The 23,432-nt window shown below is 44.9% G+C and overlaps 1 protein-coding gene across 7 annotated transcripts in view; it reads right to left on the bottom strand.

Annotated features, from left to right (window-relative positions):
- OBSCN (obscurin, cytoskeletal calmodulin and titin-interacting RhoGEF) overlaps positions 1-23,432 on the bottom strand; it is a 168,083-nt gene that overhangs the window by 56,951 nt on the left and 87,700 nt on the right. For all 7 annotated transcript variants that reach the window (XM_085050083.1, XM_085050085.1, XM_085050086.1 and 4 more), the window contains 15 exons: positions 22,524-22,790; positions 21,354-21,623; positions 20,554-20,820; positions 18,880-19,146; positions 17,223-17,489; positions 16,241-16,513; positions 12,669-12,935; positions 10,199-10,471; positions 8,759-9,031; positions 6,708-6,995; positions 4,761-5,033; positions 2,364-3,716; positions 1,509-1,787; positions 1,037-1,115; positions 535-653 (listed from right to left, as the gene is read on the bottom strand). In XM_085050083.1, the coding sequence (XP_084906209.1) occupies positions 535-653; positions 1,037-1,115; positions 1,509-1,787; positions 2,364-3,716; positions 4,761-5,033; positions 6,708-6,995; positions 8,759-9,031; positions 10,199-10,471; positions 12,669-12,935; positions 16,241-16,513; positions 17,223-17,489; positions 18,880-19,146; positions 20,554-20,820; positions 21,354-21,623; positions 22,524-22,790 (4,815 nt within the window). The remainder of the gene's footprint in view (positions 1-534; positions 654-1,036; positions 1,116-1,508; positions 1,788-2,363; positions 3,717-4,760; positions 5,034-6,707; positions 6,996-8,758; positions 9,032-10,198; positions 10,472-12,668; positions 12,936-16,240; positions 16,514-17,222; positions 17,490-18,879; positions 19,147-20,553; positions 20,821-21,353; positions 21,624-22,523; positions 22,791-23,432) is intronic.

The following is a 23,432-nucleotide window of genomic DNA, read 5'->3' as shown; positions in this document are numbered from 1 at the left end:
TTGCAGTTTTTAGGTTGTAGGAGCAACCCCCTAATGGAGGAAGGAAAGTCCATGACTGTTTCATTTATTGAAGAAAATAAAGGGGACTCTGACTCTATTTTTATTAATATTATTATTATTATTATGAATAAATTCTATTCGATATAACTATTTATACTATTTTATATAAATACATGCAATACATAATTCTAGTTATTAATAGTGATACTGATAATAACAATGTCAATATTTTTAAGATTATTATTCCTTCTTGCTCCTGTGCTCAGAGAAATCCAGAATTCTGTTTTCAGAAGCAGATGCCTGTCATTATGCCTGGATATAGAGACACAAAATGAGGCCCTTTATCTGCCTGAGTCTGCTCCAAATGTCCCTGTTCAGCAGCAGGAACACATTCTCCCAGCTGGTTTGTGCAAATGTGGTGCAAGCTGCACACACTGGGGTCACAGCTGCAAAAGAGCCCCTTGGGAAACCTTGTCCAGCACTTCAGCCTGCCATCAAACCTGGAAAACTGATCATTCCATGGGATCCACTCACCTTTCACCTTCAGGTGAAATTTAGCCAGTGATGCTCCAGGTGCCACATGGATATCATGAAGCTCATCAAAGATCTGGGGCAGCTGCTCCTCCTCAGTCATGGATTCCTCCTGTTCTCGGCTAAGCAGCAATCAGAATTGGAGAGAAGAAAATCAGGAAGGCAGGTAAGAGTTAGGAATCAGAATAACCTATTTTAGGTTAATTCAGTCTGTGGGTTTTGTTTTGATTCAGGACCATCTGACATTAAAAGTAACGGGGTTATTCTGTGAGGAAATATCCAGATTTGCCTGAAGGCTCCGGAGCAAATCTGCCCATGATAAATGTGATAATAATATCAACAGCTGATAAATGTGCAGCTGTTGCAGTTACTGCATCTCAGCTGGGCAGGATGCTCCTTTATGGCATTACCCTGGCCCTGCTCAACACAGCAAACCCAGCCCTGACATAAACACACAGATTGATCTCATCCAGTCAGAGGTCAGAGCCAGAGTTCCATATTTTACCTTGAAATATATTCCTTGGCACTGTAGTAAGATGATGTCTCTGTGGCATCTGCTGCTGTCTCATAGTCAGTGCTGGTCACTGTTACATGGAAAAAAGACATGTTTTGAATAATCTGAGCTTTGGAATTATTTTTATTGCTTAAATAGTTCTTTCTGATTATGGTTCTCTTACTAATTTGAGTGACTGCCAGGTGGATTTCCCACTGTTACTGCAGCAGGATCCTAAACATCCATGGATTATGGAAAACACCATAATCCACCATAATCCTGCTTTTCTGTTTACCTGAAAAGTTTTGCTCTGAACCTCACCTTGGAGTTGGCAAAACCCAGCTGAACCCAAGAGGTTTGCAAGTGAAAACTTTGTGCCCAACACATTTTGATTTTTTTTTTTAATATATAAATGATGCTTTTCTTGAGAAAAATAAATTAACCACATCTCAGCAGAACCTCTTTCCTTGATTTTGAGACTCACAGTCCACACGGAGCTCAGCCTTGGTTGAAGCCACCCCCATGCTGTTCTCAGCGAGGCAGCGATACACTCCCATGTCCGTGGGGACCACAGCAGTGATGATCAGCTGGTGACATCCTTCCTGGTCCTCGTTGATCATGTAGTGATCATTTTCCTCGATGGCTTTGCCGTCCTTGAACCAGCGGACCGTGGGCAGGGGTTTGCCGATGACGATGCAGTCGAAGCTCACTGGGTACCCATCCTGCACCTCCTGGTTTTGGAGCTCGGTCATGAACATGGGGGCTAAAGTTGGGGTGGGTGCAGGGAAGAAAAACAATGTTTGGTTTTATTAAGAAATAGGTTTTAGGCTCCTGCTGCCCAGACTTCTGGTCTGTGATTTTTTAATTGCAGAGTAATATCATTTCTCTGTGAAAACAGAGAAACTCCCTGACAAACACTGTGAAGATATTCCATAAACACTGCAATATCACAGTGCCAACTATACATTGTCCCTGCCTCTCTCCTTGCCAAAACGTGTTCTCTCCCTCAGAACATTCTAAGACCCACATAATTCATTTAAATATTATAAATAGTATTTATGGTCATGTTGTACTAGGTGACATTTCTAGCATGAAAAGGGGCTTCACAGGTAAGTCAAAACATTGCAACCCCCTCCTTCAGCACTAGCGTCTCTCCCTCAAAATTAAAAAGAATTAAAAAATTTACTTTTCCAAAAGTGAAAACTTTCACTATGTTTTCAGAAAGTTATCTGCATCAAATGAAAAAAAAACATTTTAAGTTACTTGAGAGTGAAAAAAATTCATTGTGACCAGTTCCTGCTGTCTTTTCCAATGAATAAACAAGGTTTGCTTCACCTACCTGTGTCAGAAGTCAGCAGAGGCGGTGGAGGTCTCGCTACTGGAGGAGCAAACTTCCCAAAGGTGGGAGGTGATGCCTTCCCGATGCGCAATTCGATTTTCTTCGGGCCTTGCTCCAAGATGTCGATTTCCACGGGAATCCCCAGAGCACCAAACATCTCTCTGAACCGCGTGGCAGCCGTTTTGGCCTCAGACATGACCTCAAACTTGATGTAGATGTACTGCTCATCCTCGCGGTACGTCTGGTGGTCAACCACATCAATGTCCCCTTCGTCTGCGCTGACGAAGAGCTCTTCCTCCACGTCGGATATCTCCGTGGAGATCTTGGCCCTGAAGAGCCTGTGGAGTCTCCTTCCTGCCTTTCGGAAAGCATCATCCAGCTCGCTGCCAGACGAGCTCTCTGTCTCACTGTCAGTGCTCTGCTTGCTCTTCTCCTTAGGAAGAACCTGAGCTTCCTGGGCACCAACCACCACCTTGGCGCTGTGTGAGACCTTGCCAAACTTGTTGGATGCCTCACAGGTGTATTTCCCTGCGTCCTTCCTGTCCAGGCCGGCGATAATCAAGGAGCAGGTGCCATCACTGTAGTTGTCTATGTGGTAGTAGCGACCATCTGAGAGCTCTTTCCCATCTTTCAGCCACCGGACCTTCATGTCACTTTTGCTGTGGGCCACACACTCCAGGTGCAGGGTGCTCCCAGGCTCTCCAGAGAAGTCCTTGAAGGTCTCAGTAAAAACAGGGCACTCTTGTTGTTTGATCTCTTTCCTGACTTTGTAGCCTTTGAAAGCAGCTTGGATCTTCACAGCCGCCTTGTTCATGGAGGGATCATCTAAATCTGGCAGCTCTGGCTCGGCTGGCTGAGCAGCTGTGGTGGCCACAGTGGTCTCCACAGTGGTTTTCTCCCACTGTTTCCATAATTTGCCTGTGGAGGTGGACTGAACCTTGCTGGTAACACTCATGGTCTTCTTCCCAGCTTTCTTGAGGTAGTTCACAAGCGAAGGAGTCCCAGCTCTAGACTCATCATCGGAGCTTGTGAAAGAGAAATCTGCCTCTCCTGTCCTGGCCAGCTCATCACACGTGGAATACTCCTCTGAGTAGTAGTGAGACATCTCTGCTTCCTCCTTCCTCAGCTTCTGAAGCTTCTCATCCTCCTCAGGCACCTCGCTGATGGAATCCAAGGTGGGCTCCCGGCTCATCCGGCGTTTCTTGGCCAGGGCTTCCCACAGGAGGTGAAGATCTCCCTCCTGGGCAGCCTCAGGGGGCAGGCTGGGCTGGACGTGGCCATCCACCAGCTCTTCAGGCTGGCTGGCAGGGGGAGCTTCCCTGGCAATCTCCTTCAGCATCGACACTGTGGGAACTGCAGGGAATTAAATTGGTGAGAAGTTAAATGTCTGTGAGTTTTGAAAAAGCACATGGAAATACTGTACAGGAGAGTATCAGCGGCATTTAACTAAGCACTGTATTGAGAAAATGAGAATTTTGTTCTCAGCACAAATTATACTGGGAATGGGGAAGGCTGGAAGGGAGCACTGGAGGTGTCTGGTCCCAGCTCCTCATTCCAACAGGGTTCCCTAGAGCACGTTACTCAGGGTTGTGTCCAGATGGTTTTTTAATCACTCCAGAGAAGAAGACTCCACCCTCTCAGGAAGGTGGACATAACTGGATGTGGTCCTGGGGACCTTGTTCTTGGTGACCATGCTTTGAGGAGGGGGATGGACCACACCATCTTCAGAAGGTCTATCCAACCTCAGCAACCCTGTGATTCTATGCATGCACTTAAAACATAACCAGACAACTTTTTTTGTTTTTTTTTTTTTAATTCCTGGCACATTTGAACCCAATAAATAGATTTCTTCCCCTTTTAATGTTGCAGCTAATGAACACCGTGTCAAGAGTCTCTCCAGAGCACAGAAAGCTATCCAGGCTCATCCTATTTCCCAGAGAGACAGAGCTTCCCTGTCTGTCTGGAACAGATCTCCAGTGGCTGTGCTGGGAGCTGAGACTCCCATCTCACATGGACACACCTGCCTGCTTGGATGTGCCTAATTCTGAAGGTTTCTGGGACACATTCAGGTGTCTCTACATAGTGCCCAGTCCCTTTTGAGGTGCTGCAGGTTGTCTGAGGCATCCACAGAATACCCTAAAACATCTCAAAAGGCACCAGAAACTCATGTGGAGACAAGGATGTCACACCTTAAATATCTGGCTCCAGAAACTCTTATCTGAGCAACTCAAAACTATTTGAGATGCAGGAACATACTGGGCAATACAAAGCAGCAAAATAACATTTTTCTATCACTGTAACTTGTAAAAGAAAGTGAATTCCAGTCCAAGCTGTGGAGATGCCCCTGGATGTCCACACCAGACCTGATTTAACACCACAGCAGTGCACACTCCATACCTTCAAGGCACAGCCTGGCAACAGATTTGACTCCTGGAGAAGCCACGCAGGTATAGCTGTCCTGATCCTCAGGTTTAAATCCATGGATAATGAGTATCTGCTTTTTTCCATCAGAGAGGATCTCGTATCTCCCTCCAGCTTTTATTTGTTCTTTTCCCTTGAACCAAGTCACTTTCTCCTCAGTTTCACTTGACAAGGTGCACTCCAAGCGAGCCACCCCTCCTTCTGAGACTGATCCTCCCACCAGAGGTTGGGTGACTGTAACTGGAGGCTCTGCAATTGCAAAAATAAAGTGAATTAACCCAAAGAACAAATCATCATTTACTCCTCTCCATGAAATATCCATCCATCATTTACAGGTTTTTCAGCTGTTGTAGACAACCAAAGGAAGAAAATGAAAAGACTAGCAGCATCCAAAGTTTGCACTTCCAAAGATAATACCAAAAGAACTTTCCAGGCTCTCCCAGTGCTTAAACCAGCTCCATCTAAACACATACATGCAGAAGTGGTTGCATTTTTCACATTCCTGTGTTTGTTTCCTGGTCTTCATTTACCCATCACCAGTATCAAAGAAGTTCTACAGATTTCTAGATATTAAACGTTTAGAAGTGAAAGAGTTGTGATGTGAGACAAAAAAGAAACAGTAAATAGAATGAAAAGAGATTATTCAAAGCGGCATTCATCTCTGCCTTGAAATTAAAAAATATATATATGTAAATATGTATTTATGCTACCTTAGGAAGAGTAAAAATTATTAAAAAGTATAAATAATTTATAAATAAAAATTATCTGCATCTTCTTTACTGTGGAAGGAGACCTGCCAATGTAACACTATTTCTACAACCATAGTACTCAAAGAAAAACATATTAAACTGAGAGATGTTGACTGGGATGTAAAGCACAGTGCTGAGCTCCCAAAAGCAGCACATCCCTCACAGTGATCTTCCCCTCTGCACATTTCACCAGGGTGAGGCGATTGCTGCCCAAAATGCCTTGGGTTTGTTGAGGACAAAGTCAGGGTGTGCAGAGTCATCAGGGTCCAGCACTGGCAGCAGCTATTGTTGCAAAAAAAGGTCATTGTGTGCCTTCAGCAAAAGAAGATTTTTTTATTACTATTCTCATTTTGAGGAATTTAGATGAGTGACACCACAGAAAGAGTTGCAAGAAAAGAAAGACTGAGGGAGCAACTTCCCATCCCACTGCAGTTTCCTAGGTTTCACCATCAGACAGCAAAGAAACTGTTTTCCAGCATTACTTTGTGGGGGTTATTGAAAAAGACGCACAAAAAACATAAAAAAAAGAGAAAGATGGGTGAAGAAGACAACACTGCCCAACCACTGCCAGGGTCTTGGTTACCCCAAACGCATTCCAACATGCCTGTTTTGACTCATTCCATCTTAACTCTATTAGAAAAGACATTCATGATGATGGGCCAACACATGGATGATGCAGTGCAAGAAACTCCTGGTGATGGCCAACACATGGATGATGCAGTGCAAGAAACTCCTGGTGATAGCCAACACATGGATGATGCAGTGCAAGAAACTCCTGGTGATGGCCAACACATGGATGATGCAGTGCAAGAAACTCCTGGTGATGGCCAACACATGGATGATGCAGTGCAAGAAACTCCTGGTGATGGCCAACACACGGATGATGCAGTGCAAGAAACTCCTGGTGATGGCCAACACATGGATGATGCAGTGCAGGCTGCAAGACAGCTGGATGCAGTTTGGAGGAAATCATTGTTGAGTGCTAAAATGCTCAGGTTTTGTTCACAGCAGCCCAGAACACCTTTTTTTTTCCCCCAAGCTCTTTCTCCTCTGTTGTGTCAGCAGCCAAGCACTGAAAGATGTGGCACTGGGAGATGCCTGGAATGGGTGAAGCAGGCATGCCATGCAAAATTTGGGGTCTGCACTCCTGCCTGGGGCCTGTGTCCATCCTCACCTATCCGCACCATCTGGGGGAAGTGCACCGCCTCGCTGGCCCCAGCTCTATTTACGGCCGAGACTCGGAATCTGTAGGGTTCCCCCGGGGCCAGGCCTTCCACTGTGAACTCCGTGCTGGGGATGAGCCCCTCGCTGCAGGACTGCCAGCCAACGCCTGGGATTTTCCTCTCCACGTTGTAGCCTAGGATGTCCTGGCTGCTGTCCCCCAGCGGCCTGTGCCAGGACAGGGTGACAGAGTGGCTGCTCTGACTTAGAACTTGTGGTTCTTCGGGTGGGTCGGGGAGGGCTGGGGGCACAACAGAGGTCCCGTGATGTATGACAAGATGAACATGATGAAAAACACTTCATCCTAAAACACCCTAGAGCCTTCTACAAGCCATGAGGAAGGAAGATCAATGGATTGAGCCTTTTCCTTGTTGTAAAGTTGAGTTTAAAGTCATTGTAAAGTCATGCCCATGGCCATGAGTTATCCTTTGTGTTATCTGCCCTGGTCTATGCTGCTAATGACAAATGTTCACTTTCCAGCTCTCATGTCACATAATTGATGTTGTGTATTGCCTTTGTCCCACCAAGCTCAGAATCAAGATAACCTTGCAGTCCATATTATCAAGGAATTTAGCTGAAAACTTCAAGCACATTCAGGCCTTGATTATGCATATTTTAGGTGTGGCCTTAATTGAAATCAAGTTATTGTTGGCCTAAAGTCAAACTCTGATATTTTAATAGCAAGTCACTCCTTTTCTGTGTAATTGCACTATATGTCAGAGCATCAGGCAATAACAAATAAATACATGATGGGAATGATCTGGTGTCCTAATGCCCATGATCATGGAATGGTTTGAATTGAAAGGGACCTTGAAGATCCTCTAATACCTACACTCAGTACCTTGGAAAATACTCCTCGCTTAATTTACACTTTGACCTAAAAGACAGAAATAATCCCTTTAGCCTTGAAGTTCAAGACATTTACCACATAAAGGACCTGCCACCATGTACCAATCCAAAGAATTAAAGGCAAATATGGTCAACAGCCAGTTCTTTAATTCTGGACACAATTAAAAGAACATAAAAGCTTATTTTTACTATTGTCAGCCAAATTTCATACAGAAAAATCTGTCAACAGGAGGAGTATTGTATTCTTGTTTTGAAGTTCCTTAAATATAAATGCCCCTAAATTAGGAAAAAGCTAATTTAAATCCACCAAACTTTTTTTTTTTGTGGTGGTGGAAATGACTGGAACATATATCAGAGATCTCTAAAGTCTCAGAAATCATCAGACAGAGACTGCCCTGTAATCATGAAAGAATAGATGGTCCATCAGTGGCTCTTAAACATCTCAGCTCCAGTGCACAGCTAAAACCCATTCAGTTACCTCACAATCATCACTGGGATGGCCCTGGTGTGACCATTGCTGGGTGACCCAGTTGTCCCATGGTGGGAAGGAGGCAGACCTTGGTGACACTGACATGTCACTGTCCAACCTGCTCCACAAGGGAATCGGGGAGTTATCATCTTCCCTACTTGTGAAGCACCTTAACAGCTATTAACTCTTGAGTCTCTGAAGCAGGAGGTGTGTGTTTCATGGTGTCCCCCACCTGAAAATTTTAATATGTTACTCATTAATCTGGAAAACTGGTTGCTCTGCACCTGAGATGATTAGCAGATTTCAAAGACTTCTCTGCTGTCCTGGATAATTCTGCCACATGGACTCTGGCTCAGCTCCCTCCCGTGTCCACATTTGCTGAGGGTGAAGTTGAACTCCGAGAAAACTGATTTTTGCTAGAGTTTATGTTACATTTTCCAAAAAACTTCAGCTAAAGAAAGTTGAGGAGCATCTCTACCATCACTAGGCTGATACATTTTTCTTCTGATTATTTCTGGTCCAAGAACAAGTTGCTCACTAGCATCTTCTCAGCCTAAGAACACTATTTTGGGACATGTGAGGCAAAGTGAAAAGAATCAGCACAAAGATTGGGAAATTCAATGTTGTAGCTCAATACCAAAATTTGAGATTTCGAGTGCCACTGGGCTGGAACAGCACAGACTTACCTATGACAGAAAGCTTGGCTGATGAAATGGCTTCCCTGGAAGCAAAGGTCACCTCTCCAGAATGATGCAGTTGTGCTTTTTTCAGAATAAGTTTGTATTTGTTTCCATCTGCTTGTACCTCCCAGTCCTCACCCAACTGGATCTCTGTGTCATTACTGTACCAGGACACTTCATTAATTGGCACAGCTTCACTCAGGACACAGCTAAATGTTGCTTTTTCCCCCAGAGACACTTCCACATCCGTGAGGGGCTGCAAGAACTGCAGGCGCCACCCTGTAGATTAAAATCAGCAATCGAGCCCTCAGTTACAGAAACAACCAAGAGATTTTGTGAGTATTTGTGCTGAAGATCTGAGCAGCCAGGCCTTGGAGACCAAGGAGATCATTAAAAGGGAGGTTTGTGTGTGTTACTAGAAGAGAAAGCTCAGAATCACAGAATGGTTTGGGAGGGAATTTAAAGTTCATCGCATTCCAACCTCCTGCCATGGGCAGAGACACTTTCCACTAGACCATGTTGCTCCAAGTCCCATCTAACCCAAAATTGGGAACTAATGGCTGTTGTTGTTCTCTTGTACAGGAAGGGGTTCTGATCCCCACAGTAACAGCACAAAGTAGAAGGACACAGAGAAAATATTGCTGCTGATAAAACCCTCCTCTCTGAAGCACTGAAGTACCTGTAAACACAACCCAACTCATGAGAATCACAGCTCTGGGACAGTCATTTGCTGCTAGCTCAGAGCCATCTGATGCTGCTTGTAAACCATGTTATGTCCCACAGAACAAGAAAATGAGAAAATTGTAAAACATCATCATCCATTTAGGGATGAGAGAATTGGATTTGTTCAGCCAGGAAAACAGAAGGCTTTGGCATGACCTAATTTGCAGTACTTGAAGGGAGCCTACATGAAAGATGGGGAGGGACTTTTTACAAGAGCATGGAGTGACAGGACAAGAGGGAATGGATTCAGATTGAAAGAGAGCAGGGTTACATGAGATATTAGGAAAAAATTCTTCCCTGTGAGGGTGGGCAGGCCCTGGCACAGGGTGACCAGAGAAGCTGTGGCTGCCCCACACCTAGAAGTGTCCAAGGCCAGGCTGGAAGGGCTTGGAGCAACCTGGGATAGTGGAAGGTGTCCCTGCCCATGGCAGGGGTGGAACTGGATGATCTTTAAGAGCCCCTCCAACTCAATCCAGTCTTTGATTCTGTGATTCTGTGAGTTAGTGGTGGGCTTGGCAGAGTTAGGTTAAGGTTGGACTCGATGATCTCAGAGATCTTTTCCAACCTGAGTCACTCTATGATTTATTGTGTGGGAAGAATGTTTAGGTAAGAGACAAGCAACAAATGTCATTTTCCTCACTGCTACTCATATTTTCCTGGTTCCTTTCCCCTTTCAAACCAGAAACTGAAGGAAGGCTACCCCTGCCCAAGCCCTTGAGTTACCTTTCACTGTCAGGAAGGCTGAGGTCACTGCATCACTGCACATAAAAGTAACCCTGCAGCTGTCCTTGGGAGTTAAATTCTTCAGCAGCAGGATGTGCCTGAGTCCATTTTCAAAGTAAACCATCTCAGTGTTTTCTGTGGTCTTGGCAGGTTCATCATCAATCAGCCAGTTGTAATTGTAGGTCTCAGGTTTGGAGAGATAACACTCGAACAGAGCCTCCCCTCCTTCCACAGCCTCCACGTTCTCCAGGCCCTGCACAATGCTGTTCTTGGCTGGAAGAGAAGGACAATGAACATTATTAATTATCTGGCCACATATCTCCGAATATTAACGAGCCTCAGAGCACTGGATGATTCCCACTGCTGCCAAGTGGCTGATGGAAAAATGTGGATGTGATGAACTGTGCTTGTAGGTTGAGTTGTTGACTTCAGCCACGCTCCAACACAATATTATAATTAAAAAGATTTAAAGACAGCCTAACAATAATGATAAACCTCTAGAACCTCTAGCATTTCATCTAGAACCTCCAGCATTTCACCTAAATTTCCTCAAAAAACCTTACTTTTTTAATAAATAAAGTAAAAAACAGTCATATTTGTATGAATCAGGTCAATAGTCGATAGGAAGGCATATTCAGGAAGATAAAGTATAACCAAATTTCTTTTGTCCTACGACAGGAAACATTTCCCAAAGAGCTCACAGACACTGCAATTATCATTGTGACTGGGGAGATGTGAATGCACTGACAGCTTGTGATAAAATCTTATTACTTTTCTTGCAAAGCAAATATAAGAGAGTATTATGGCTGGCAAAGCTACAGTGATGATTACCCAAGATAATTCTGCCTCTAGGACACACACAGAAAGTCAAAATCTACTTCAAGAGTACTTGGAAGAGTAAATTTCGGAATTATTACGAAAGCTCTGCGACATTTAGGTTTATTTTCCCATGCTGGGTGGTGAGTTGTGGGGTCAGAAACTTGCACAAATCCATACTATATGGAGTTAATGGTATAATTCATGTTGCTGCAGGGACAAGTGGCATGCAGAAGGGTGAGGACACACAGTTGAGTAAATACAGTTTACAGAAATGCCATATAAAATAGTTAGCATGATTTGTGTTATAGAGCAACAGCCCAAGACATTCCTGTTTAGATCTCTACAGGAACTGCGCTCAGCAAAACAAAAAACTAGTAAAAATAAATAAAATTTAAAACCATCCCAAACTGAGCAATTTATTTAATAGCAAAAGCAAGCAAACAAACATACCCAAAAAGCACAAGCTACCAGCTATTTATTGACTTATTATTAATTTTAAGATGCCCAGAGAGATTGTGTGTGGACTCCCTATCCCTGGAAGTGTCCAAGGCCAGGTTGGATGGAACAATCTGGGATAGTAGAAGATGTCCCTGCCCATGGCTGGGTGTTGGAAATACATGACCTTTATGGTCCCTTCCAATCCAAACTATTCTGGGATTCTCTGATACTATAAAAATTCTGTATTTTATAATATACATACTTGTGGAGAACAATGAGGGTATTGCAGATTTTTCTTAGAGAATATATAATTTTTGTTAGAACAACTCCAAATTGTTTATTTATGCACTTTTGAAGCACTGATTTCCCTAACTATTGAAAGCAGCCAATTGCTAACCCTATATCCTCTGGGATGCTTTTAGATTGTGTTCATGAAAACCTTTTTAAATCCCTAAAATGGAAAGTGCTTTTCAATGCAGAAAACATTATAATAAATAACACCTTGTCCTTCTGCACTAACGACTCCAGTTAAGCAAGAAGGCAAAAGAGCCACAAATATTCAGAAATCAGAACCTACTCTTGCTGATCACGCTAATTCACTTGGTAACCAAACTCAGTAATCCCATATGCAGCAGAAAAAAATAAGAAACATCCATGTAAAGTCTTAACTTTTTGGGGTTTTTTGGTTTTTGGGTGTTTTTTTTTTTTTTCTGTTCCTCAGAGCCTTCAGAAATGCTGAGGAGGTAATTCCTGAGGGATCACTATTTGAAACAAGTAAATTAGCAAGCCGCCTTATCTTAGCTGAAAATCCAATGGAATTCCACACTGTCCATTAGTTACTGGATTCAAGGCACTGTTTAAAAAGTAATAGCAAAAAATATTGGTATTATTCCTTTGGACCAACACTACACCTGTGATTTTACAACAACTGAGCAGGACACATCCCACCACGGAGACATTCCAGCTCATTGCAGAAGAGGTGGGATGGGTAAGTGATGTAATGAGTGAGTTTTAATTAGCCCTAAGTTAATTCTGCAGTTTCATATTCAATTCCCATAATGTCCCAACTATTTTTATCCTCACTATCAGTACTGGAGTGATCACCAAGAGCAGGTATCTGATGTCTCCCTCAGTGCAAAGCCTTGCCATGACTTTTCTACCTCATTTATTTAGGAACCCATGGTAGTCTTCCTCTCTGGCTGGAAGACCTCACCTTGAACATCAAGTGTAGCCATCACTTTAGTGCCTTCAGCTTCACAAGAATAGATGCCAGTGTCTTCTGGGACCGTGGGGTTAATTTTTAGCATGCTCACATTCCAGTCCTGATCGATAATCACTCGCTGCCCATCTGCATGTATTTCCTGATCATTTTTCTTCCAGATGGCGTGCACTGGCCTAGAAAATTGGCATATGAACTCTGCCGGGCCATCTTCATCAACAGTTATGTCCTGCATGGGACTGACCACTTCAATGGTGGGATCTGTTAACCAACACGTCAGGAAGGACATGCATTAGTGGATCCCCATGGAAATCACCACTTGGAGGGTTTTGCCAAGCGCAGAGCCCGTGGGGAGCAAGCAGAGTGGCATTCCAAGCAGGGAGCTGGCTGGGCAGGCTGGGGGTTAGCAGTTTAGTCTGTGCCTGTGGCAGCATCAAGCAGGATGGAAGCCAAACTGGTGCATTAGGACATGACCATCACACTGGGGAAAAAGCCAGGAAAATTCCCTCCACCAGGAATTAAGGCTTGTGCTGGAACAGTCCTGAATGTACACTGCTGGGCAGAACAGCTGCTGGGATTCCCTCTGGGCTCAGTTTTCTCCTGGTGTTTCTGAGATCTTCTAGGCTGGGAAGCACTGGATGTGAAACACTTCTGCTTCCCGAATGTGGAGCACAAGTGTGATGCAGAGGACTGCAGTGAGTGGTTCCCTGCAACTCTCAACCTCACAGAGCGATAGGAAAACACCACAAACTCTACTGGAGGCTCCTTGTGAGAGGAAACTGAGCCCACTCATGGGAAAGAAACACAGTTCTCAAACACTCATTCCTGTCCCAGGGTGGTCTTTGCTGTCAGAAGTCATTGGCAGCATGAGGAGCAAAGATCCAGGACAATTGTGACCAAAAAAATGGCACTCCACAGGAGCAGATGAATATGGTTTTGTTAGCCATGTGTTCCTCTGCAGCAGACACATTGTTTGGGGGAAAACAATATGATTTCCTTCACAGCATTTTACCTAGAGATTACTGGGAGATTATAAACTATTGACATCTCAGACTGAGAGCCCAAAAAATGCTGAGAGCAGCTGGATATGCAGCTCCTCTGAAGGTGGTGAGATCCAGGAGGCTGCTTTTAAGCACTTTTGAAACTTGAATTCTGCTTCTTGTGAGGAAGCTGTAGGGCACAGGAGATATATCTGACCTAAGATACTGCCAGCTTTCAAAGCAGCCAAGGAATCCCTCCTGAGATGTCAGACTGGACCATGCATGTACAATGCAATATGCAGATCAAAAGGAAAAATCTCAGTGAAGTCTGAAAATTGAAGTCTGTCTGAAACATCATTTTCAGCAGAATTATGTCAACTATGAAAAAAAAAATGACAGTCAGAGAAAGCTGAGATATCATCAGGAGTTGGACACAGCAATCCTTGAGGAACCCTTCCAGCTCAGGACATTCTATGATTCTGTGATACATCCTTATCCTTCAAGTAGTTTTTCTGATTCCAAGTCAGCTGGAATAACCTACACAGGATATCTGTCTGGAATGCTCCTCTTCAAACTGCTGCAATCCCAGTTGAGGATTTGGGATGTTTCTGGCAGACCTTGAGGAGCAAAGACAGCTTTGCAAACATCATATGGAAACCCTTGGCAAGGCATGATCCTGTTCACTAAGGTTCCCTCTGCCACTCCACGTGTGTTTATGGAGAGAAGACCTTGATGGAAGACCTCAGAGATGTTTTGGTGACTGAAGAAACAACCAGGTGTTTGTGCCTCTGGGGAGAGTAACACCATCCCCTTCCATGAGATGTAGAAATGTGTTTCTCACAGCAAAAAATCACCTGTGATCTTGGAGAAGGAAGCTGTCCTGGTTCCACTGTCCCCTTGTCCCCATGCTACTGGCCAGGGCAAGGACCTTGGTGGCCTTGATTACCTGTGCAGAAGGTTCTTGGGACTTAGGAGCCAATGTGTGCCCCAGGACCTGCAATTCTTACCTGCCCAAAGGGGCCAGAAAATACTGGCAGCTCCTTCATCCTTTTCCATTCTCCCCCCACCCAGCCATGAACCATCACTCCAGGTCAGGAATTAATGCAGTTGTAAGGCAATAATACTGGATATATAATACTGGAAATTTACTTTTTCAGCATGAAAAGCTGAGCTCTCAACTTGCCACAGAATATATCCAACCACCAACAAGTCTTAAACCAGGAGAATGAGTCCCATGGAACAGAAACTCAGCTTGCTCCATGTTGAAGAGCAAACCATGGATAGCTGATAGTTCAACAGCTCAACCACAGATAGGTGAGAGACTAAAATACAGTTCAAAGATGGATGTAATTGTAAATATGTGGACAAAATAAAGTGTACAAAATTGCCTGTCAATACAAGGATGGTTGGAGTTTTACTGGTGTTTCACTTTCCTATGAAATCAAGTGTTACTGAGCACAGAGTAACTGGGGTTATCCTAATCCAGTTGTTAACTACTGCTGCTGTGATTCAGGTTTGTAATGCAGGAATCTTGGCTTCGTGGCAGCACAAAATATCCACACATGTGAGTACCAGCTTGAGCTGTGAGGTTGGACTGGATGATCTCCAGAGATTTCTTCCAAAATCAATGATTCTCTAACTCCATGAAATGGGAATTTCTCAGGAGCCCTTTATTTCACTGAGCAGAACACCTAACAATGCATTTAATTTTAATTTATGTTTTAGGCTTACTGGAATGGTTTGCCTGGAGAGCTCAGATCCAGCTTCTGTCTTTGGAAATGATGCAAACAGATACAGGACTTGCAACCACTGACTACAATTCCATATTGTGGGTGATTCCTGTTACGGCCCAGGTACATCACAGAGCAGATTTGAATAAAGACCTTTTAACCATTTATATCTCTCTATATATCCCTTTTCTAAGTAAGGAATAAGCTTTAATATTGTCTGAAAAATAAAAGATCTTCCCCAAAGCTGTAAAAGGCCTGGGTGGGAAGGAGCTTGCTTTATCAAATCTGGAGCTCAGTGTTATTTGCAGCTTTTGGCTACCCTTACCAAATGAGAAAAATATTTATTCAACAGACCAGAAAGCTTTGCCAGTGCAGGGATGAGCTTTCAAAAACAAGGCACATTTTGTCTCTGTGAATCTGGAATGTCACACATCCTTTGGTTTGCAGGAACAGCCCAAAGTCCTGTCCTGGGAATGGGCTGAGCTCAGCACCAGCAACCCAGCTGTGGAGCACCCTGGTGGCAATTCACTCAATTACCATCTCCATAAGATTTTGTGGCATTCTTTAAAAAAGCTGAAGTGGGGATACAAAGTCAGGTGCTACAACAGATGTTTATGTTCACCTCTTCTTTGACATCAGGTGAAAGCAGCAGCCCTGACCCTGCACCCCTCCCTCACCTGAACTACTGCAAAAACCACTGTGGTCATACCTTCTGGGGTGCCTGGCAGAGCAGGGAGGGCTGCAGGGCACAGAAGAACCGTGAAGGGATTTAGTAAGGGTAGCCTGGAAGGCAGAAGCACCAGCACAGAGAGCAAGTCCAGAGGTGGCCACGTGTTTCTTTCTGACAGGGAAATACCTTTGACTAATAATTTGGCTGTAGAAATAAGTGACCCAGCTCTGAAGGTGACGGTGCCCGAGTCATGGCACGCCACGTCATTTAGGGTTAGAGTGTGGATCCTGCCGTCCTGCTCAGAGATTTCGGTCACCAGGTTGTTGTGAAGGGGTGTCCCATCGAGCCACCACTGCACGTTCTTGACGCCTGGGTGTGACACCTCGCAGGTGAACGTGGCTGACTCGCCCACAAAGACATCTGTGTTCCTTAAACCACACACTATCACTGCTGCTTCTTCTGCGCGACAGAGCAAGAGAAGGTGCCAAAGGAAAACAGAAACAAACACCACAAGTCGCTCCCTGCAGAACTGACCCCAGCCCAAGCGCAAGATGTCCAGGGGAGTTCAAGTTGTAGTGCTTTCCCAAGGTAAAAAAAGAGCTAAAATGTTCTTGAAGGGAGTTAGAAACTACCTTCCATCCCTCCAGCTGCTTGCAAGAGCAGCGCGTGTGTCTGCAAACATCATTTCACTGGGAGGAAACTCCACTGTGGAGTTTCACATGGAGGAAACATCATTTCACATGGAGGGAACTCCATGCCCAGGTCATGCCTGGCTCTCCTGTGTGGTGCAACCATCTGATGATGCTGTATGAAGTAGGATGCAGAGAGGTACTTAAAGATTTAAATGTTCACTCGGGTGCTTTAAAGGAGTAGTAAGGATATCAACAATTATAGAAGCTGAAAATCAGTTCTAACAAGAAATTCAGTATTTTTTATGACCACTGCTCCAAGCTTTCCAGCGGTACCACCATCTGCTCTGGTACACAGTATGGTCAGTAGTTGGAACTAGTTTATCTTAAAAATATTGGTCCAACCCCAGCCTGGAGGTGAGTATTTATATCTTCACTGGAATCAGGAAAGAATGAATGGACTTTCTGCCCTTTGGCCAGTTTGGAGATTTTGGAGTAAGAAATCCAGGAGCAAATCCAGAGCAATTCCACCACCTTACCTTGCACATACACAGCCCCTGTGGTGATCTCATATCCAGTGCTGCAGGTATAATCCCCACAGTCCTCAGGTTCTACACCATGGATGACCAGCTCAGCTACGCTGCCCTTCAGCTTCACCTCGTATTTGTCACTGGGCTGGATGACCAGCCCTCCTTTCCTCCACTCAACGGGAGCGTCCGGCTTGGAGATCTCACAGTGCAAAACTGCCGTTCCCCCTTCTTCAGCCTCTACGTTTTTCAGCTCTTTGTTAAACAGCACTGGCAGTACTGTGGTGGAGAAGCAACTGCATCAGTGACAGTGCCCAGGGGTGAGAAACCTGCTTGTAACTTCTCCAGCTGGGTTGTTCTTCTCTTTCTGAAGCCAAATTTGCCTGCTGGCCATGGCTAGACATTGATGGGATCAGCTGCTGGTACTGAAAGGTGTCCAGGGCTGCTCCAGAAAGGGCTACCAGAGGTCACAGGGCCTCTAGATCTCTTCATGTGGTCATACCCACCATTCTCAGAGTAAGCACACAGAGCACATCAATATCAATGCCAGCACTGAGAGGAAGAATCCTTTGGGTTGGAAAAGACCTTTAGATCATCAGGTCCAACCTTTAACCCAGCACAGCCAAATCCACTACTAAACCACATCCCCAGGTGTCACATCTACACGTCTTTTAAGTATCTCCAGGCATGGTGAGTCCACTGCTTCACTGGGCAGTCTGTGCCAATGCTTGACCACCCTTTCAGTGAAGAATTTTTTCCTAATATCCAGTCCAAACCTCCAGGGGTGCAACTTGAGGCCATTGCCTCTTGTCCTACTGCTTGTCACTTGTGAGAAGAGACCACTCTCTTCCTCGCTACTACCTCCTGTCAGTAGTTGCAGAGAGTGATGACATCTCCCCCAAGCCTCCTTTTCTCCAGGTTAAGAAACCCCAATTCCCTCAGCTGGGACATGAGGTTTTGGGTATTTATTCCCTGAAACCACATGCTCTGAGCAGGGTTTGGTTATGGTGACCAAACCCACAATGTACAAGTGTGATCTAATCTAAAAGACATGGAGTTCTTAGCACAAAATGAATAAAACTGTAGAATCCAAAACCATGGAATTCTTAGTAGAAAATGAATAAAACTGTAAAATCTAAAGCCATAGAATTCTTAGTACAAAGTGAATAAAACTGTTATATCCAAAATCATAGAATTCTTAGTAAAAAATGAATAAAACTAAAAAAATCCAACAGTAGAACCACTAGAGAAAGACTAAGAGGCACAATTCATGGACTGCTGTGTCAGAGTTACAAAGGCTCAGTTTAAAATGGGCTTGTTCTAGGTATGGTAAAATGCCTCAATTTTTTTTCACAGTGTCAATGACAAATCAGTGATAAAATTTCCATGTTGATGTGGCACTTGGGGACATGGTTTAGTGGTGGACTTGGCAGTGCAGTGTTAATGGTTCAACTCCATGATCTCAGAGTTCTTCTCCAAAGTCACAGAATGGTTTAGGTTGGGAGGGACCTTGAAGATCACTCAGTTCCAACCCCCTGCCATGAGCAGGGACATATTCCACCAGACCAGGTCACTCAGAGCCCCATCCAGCCTGGCCTGGATGATTCCAGGATCCCCCTGTGAAGGATGGACACAGCCACGACCTCTCCCCAAACACGCCCTGTCCTACCTTTGACCTGCAGCGACGCCGTGGTCTGCTGATCCCCCGAGTCACAGGTGTAATCCCCAGCATCCTGAGCCCCAGCCTCGTAGATGAGGAGCTCCACTCGTGTCCCCTCCTGGCGGAACTCGTACTTGTCCCCAGGCTGCAGCACGGTGTCCCCTTTGCGCCACTCGACGCGCGCCTGGGGCTGCGTGAGCTCGCAGTGCAGCACGGCTGTGCGCCCTTCCTCCACCTCCTCGTTCTTCAGCCACTGCTTGAACAGCACAGGCAGCCCTGGCAGGGGGAAAGAGGAAAGAATGGGTGAGGCAAAAGTAGAAAATGGGGTAATGTTTCGTTTTTGAGGTGTGGGTAGAGCCATTCATGAGTTCATGGACAGTTCTGGCTGCGTTTCCCTAAGGAGAGCTTCCAGCAATGCCTAGGTTGAAGCTGGACAGAGAAGGAGGAGGAGGAGGAGGAGGAGGAGGAGGAAGGGGAGTTAATCAGCAGAAAAAATGTGATTTCTATGTATGCTACATTTTCCTCCCCATGTCCCAGACTTCTTTTCACAAAGAATTCGCAGCTGATTTCAGTAATTATTACTGAAAGTCAGATAGCTTTCCATCCTTGAAATAAAATTGCAGAACAGGATAAAATCACTTAGACAACATACAAATATATAAAAAGTGAAAATATTTATATATATATATTTGTGTGTGTGTATACATATAAATATATATTAGTATGTAATATTGGAATATATAGAACATACTAGAAAATTAGAATACATAGAAAATATAGAATATATAGACTAATAAAATAATGGGGAATATAATTTTATATATATAAATGATATAACATATATAATATTTATATATATATATAACATAGAGAATAATATATATAGACTATATTAGAATATTAGAATATATATAGAATATATTAATCTGGGGTTATAATCTGAGGTTTCAGATCATGCAGCCAGGGACCAATTACGAAATAAATAAGGCTTGAAGGAACTACTGGAATTCCTCCATGAATGGAGATTCCTCCACCCCTGGAGGTCTCAATTCCAATGTCTTGCCACCCCTTCATTATGAAAAGCTGAGCTTTTCTAATCTGAATTTCTCTTGCTGCAACTTGCACTTTTTGCCTGTCATCTGCTTACTGATCACTGCAAGAAAATTTTGTGCCTCTCTCCTCTGCAGATCTCCATTAAGAAGCTGCAGACAGCAATGAGGTTCCCCTTCAGCCTTCTCCTCCCCACACTTATCAAACACAGCTGCCCTTGCCTCTACTTAGATCCCAGAATGGTTTAAATGAGAAGGTATCATCATCTCGTTCCATCTCCTACCATGGACAGGGACACTTTTCACTGTCCCAGGTTGCTCCAAGCCCTGTCCAGCCTGGCCTTGGACACTTCCAGGGATCCAGGGGCAGCCACAGCTTCTCTGCGCACCCTGTACCAGTTATTTTACCACCCTCACTGTAAAAAATATCTTTCTTCTCTTTAATCTAAATTTTCCCTCTTTTGATTAAAAACCATCACCCCCTGTCCTGTCACAACACATTTGGAGCTGGTTGGTCACTCCATGTGCTCCAGCTACCCTGACAAACTTGGTGGCCTCAGCTCTCCAGCAGCAGAGAGCTCTAAAAACTGATGTTCTCTCCTCCCAGCCCTGCTGGGCAGAGGGGCAGCCATACCTTTAACCTCGAGCCTGGCCGTGGTCTTGCCAGCAGCCGTGTGGCAGCTGTACTCCCCAGCGTCGGCGCGGCTCAGGTCGCAGATGACCAGCGTGTGCACCTTGCCCTCCTGCTGGATGCTGCACTTGTGGCTGGGGTGGATCACAGCTGTGCCCTTCTTCCACTGCACGGGGACATCTGGCTGGGACACCTCGCAGGACAGATGGGCAGTGCCACCCTCCTGCAGCTCCAGGTTGTGCAGAGCCTTCACGAAGGTGACCGGGGCGGCTGTGGGGAGAGGGGATCAGGAGTGCTGCAACAGCCTCACCCAGCATCACCCCCGGGGCAGGGCTGGGGGGCTGTAGGTAGATACAAGAGGAACAAACAATCAAGAGGAACCACATCCAAGAGAAACAAACAGCATGAGGCATTGCCATGGGCCATGTCTCAAAATCATTCTATATATCCTAAAAAAAAGAGGTTTTTCAGAGCTTTCAGACTTTTCCTTAGTAAATATGATCTAAAAGCATCACAAGTAGGAGATTAATCCAGAGTATGTTGTTGACATCCTTCAGCATTGACTCTGACATGATTAGCTGCTTGGTTGGATGGTTTTCAAAGTATGTTAATATTAATCTTCATTCCATTTACAATAAAAATTACTGAAATGACTGGCTTGGATATACCTCTCTAAAATGCTAAATTAGACTAGCAGGATGTCCCAAAATTTCCAAGGCTCCCTAACCCCAAATACACCTCTCCAGGAGTCAAAGCAGCACCTGCCAGTAGCTCCTCCACCCTCTTGCTGTGAGGCTGCTCACCTTGGACCTTCAGCTGTGCCACTGACGAATGCTGCCCCACTTTGAAACTGACAGAGCCACAATCTTCCAGGGTCACCTTCCTCAGGATCAGACTGTGGCGTGTCCCCTGGACTCTGATCTCATTCATTTCGTTGGATTGCAGGGGAACATCCCCCAGGAACCACTGGGCATCCTGAGCTGTTTCCCGGGACAGCCTGCACTCGAACACAGCGTCTTCTCCTTCATGGGTGGTGACATCCTTCAGCCTCTCCACGATGGCTGCTGCTGGTTCTTCGAGGAAAGGGCAACACAGTTTGAGACCTGCTTTCAAGTGACGCTTCCTGGGTTAAATATTTCTTTATGCTATTTCTTGGCTGGGCTATGGCGTTGTTATTTGAAGCCCTAAATAATAAACCTGGGGGTGTTCAACTGGGAAGAGAAGGCTTTGTGGGGATTATAAAAAGGGGGAAGGAGGACTTTTTATAGGGGCAAAAAAGGGGGAATGGTTTCAAACTGAAAGAGGGCAGGGTTACCTTAGATGTTAGGGAGAAATTCTTCCCTGTATGGGAGGTGAAGCCCTGGCACAGGGTGCCCAGAGAAGCTGTGGCTGCCCCTGGATCCCTGGAAGTGTCCAAGGCCAGGCTGGACAGGGCTTGAAGCAGCCTGGGATAGTGGAAGATGTCCCTGCCCATGGCAGGGGGCTTGAAAGTAGATTATCTTGAAGGTTCATTCCAACCCAAACCCTTCTGGGATTCTATAATTCTAAACTCATGGAAATGTTGGTGCACAGGCATATAGCAACCTGTTACAGATGCATGATTTATGTATATGTGCATATGTATTATATTATCATATTATGCACATATCGATGGCAGTCTAAAAAGCATGCAAGTTATACTGTGCTGTGGGCATAATAAATATTCAGTATGTGTATAATCACAATCTGTGTGTTGTGAAAAGATTGTCAACAGATTTCCATGGGTGGAAATTAATTACCATCAAACCATAGAATCAGTGACTAAGGAGACCCATTTCCAGAGCTAACTGACCCAATTCTTATCCCTCTGAAACCTCTCTCATCTCTGAGATCCCCATGGTTCTCCCTGGGCACAGGACAAGGTTTAGCTGTCATATTACTCAGCTGTGTGCCCCTGCCAAGCTCTGCTCAGCTCTTCCCCATGCAAAGCCCACCTTTGAGGTGCACTGCTGCTGTGCTCTGCCGGTCCCCAGTGTCACAGGTGTAATCCCCAGCGTCAGCTTGGCTCAGGTTGTGGATGGTCAGCTCAGCCACAGACCCTGCCTGGCTCATCTTGTATTTGTCACTGGGCTGCAGCACTGTGCCTGCCTTCTTCCACTGCACAGGGGTGTTGGATTTGGAGATTTCGCAGCGCAGAGTGATGCTGCCACCTTCTTCAGCTTGCTGGTTCTGGAGGGGTTGTGTGAAGGTTACTGGTGAAGCTAAACCGAGAGAAATCAGAAGAGAAAACATCATGTTTGTTGCTGACTCTGTGACTAAGCCTTGTGTTTGACCAAACTCTGGTCCCATCACAAATTTGGTTCAAACTCGATTCCCAAATTAGCTGAAAAGCAAAACAAGGAATGACAGAAAATGCTGGATTTCCAGGAGCTGTGAGCACTCCTGAAGAGTCACTGGACACTACACACACCGAGCACCTCTAGGATTATTCTCCTCCTTGCACAGGAATGATCATGGATAAAGTCTTGAGCATCTCAGTGTGTGTAGGACTCAAAAGCCTAGGCCTGATATCCAAGTTCCTGTGTATTTGGGAGAGAGCATGGAAAAATAACTTTATATAATGTCCTTTATTTGAGAACACCAGCACAGAAATGAACTCTGGAAGTCTCTGCACTGATGTTATCACTGGTGGGTCAAGGTGGAGTTTTGATGAATGGATTTATGAAGTGCCACATGTAGAAGTTTAGCTCCTCAAGCCCAGTTCTGTGGAAGGACCTCAGTGGCTCCACACTTACTGGTATTTATATATATATTTAGTCACTTGTCTGAATTGGTCTTTACAGTGTGACTGCAGAGGCTTCCTCAGCTTCCTGGGTTTGGATTTTTTTCAAGGAGTGCTGGAG

Source organism: Lichenostomus cassidix, chromosome 2 (assembly GCF_008360975.1).
Source record: "Lichenostomus cassidix isolate B80296 chromosome 2, HeHo_3.0, whole genome shotgun sequence".
NCBI lineage: Eukaryota > Metazoa > Chordata > Aves > Passeriformes > Meliphagidae > Lichenostomus > Lichenostomus cassidix.
Note: the sequence above shows the minus strand (reverse complement) of the source record. Positions and strands in the feature narration are given on the sequence as shown.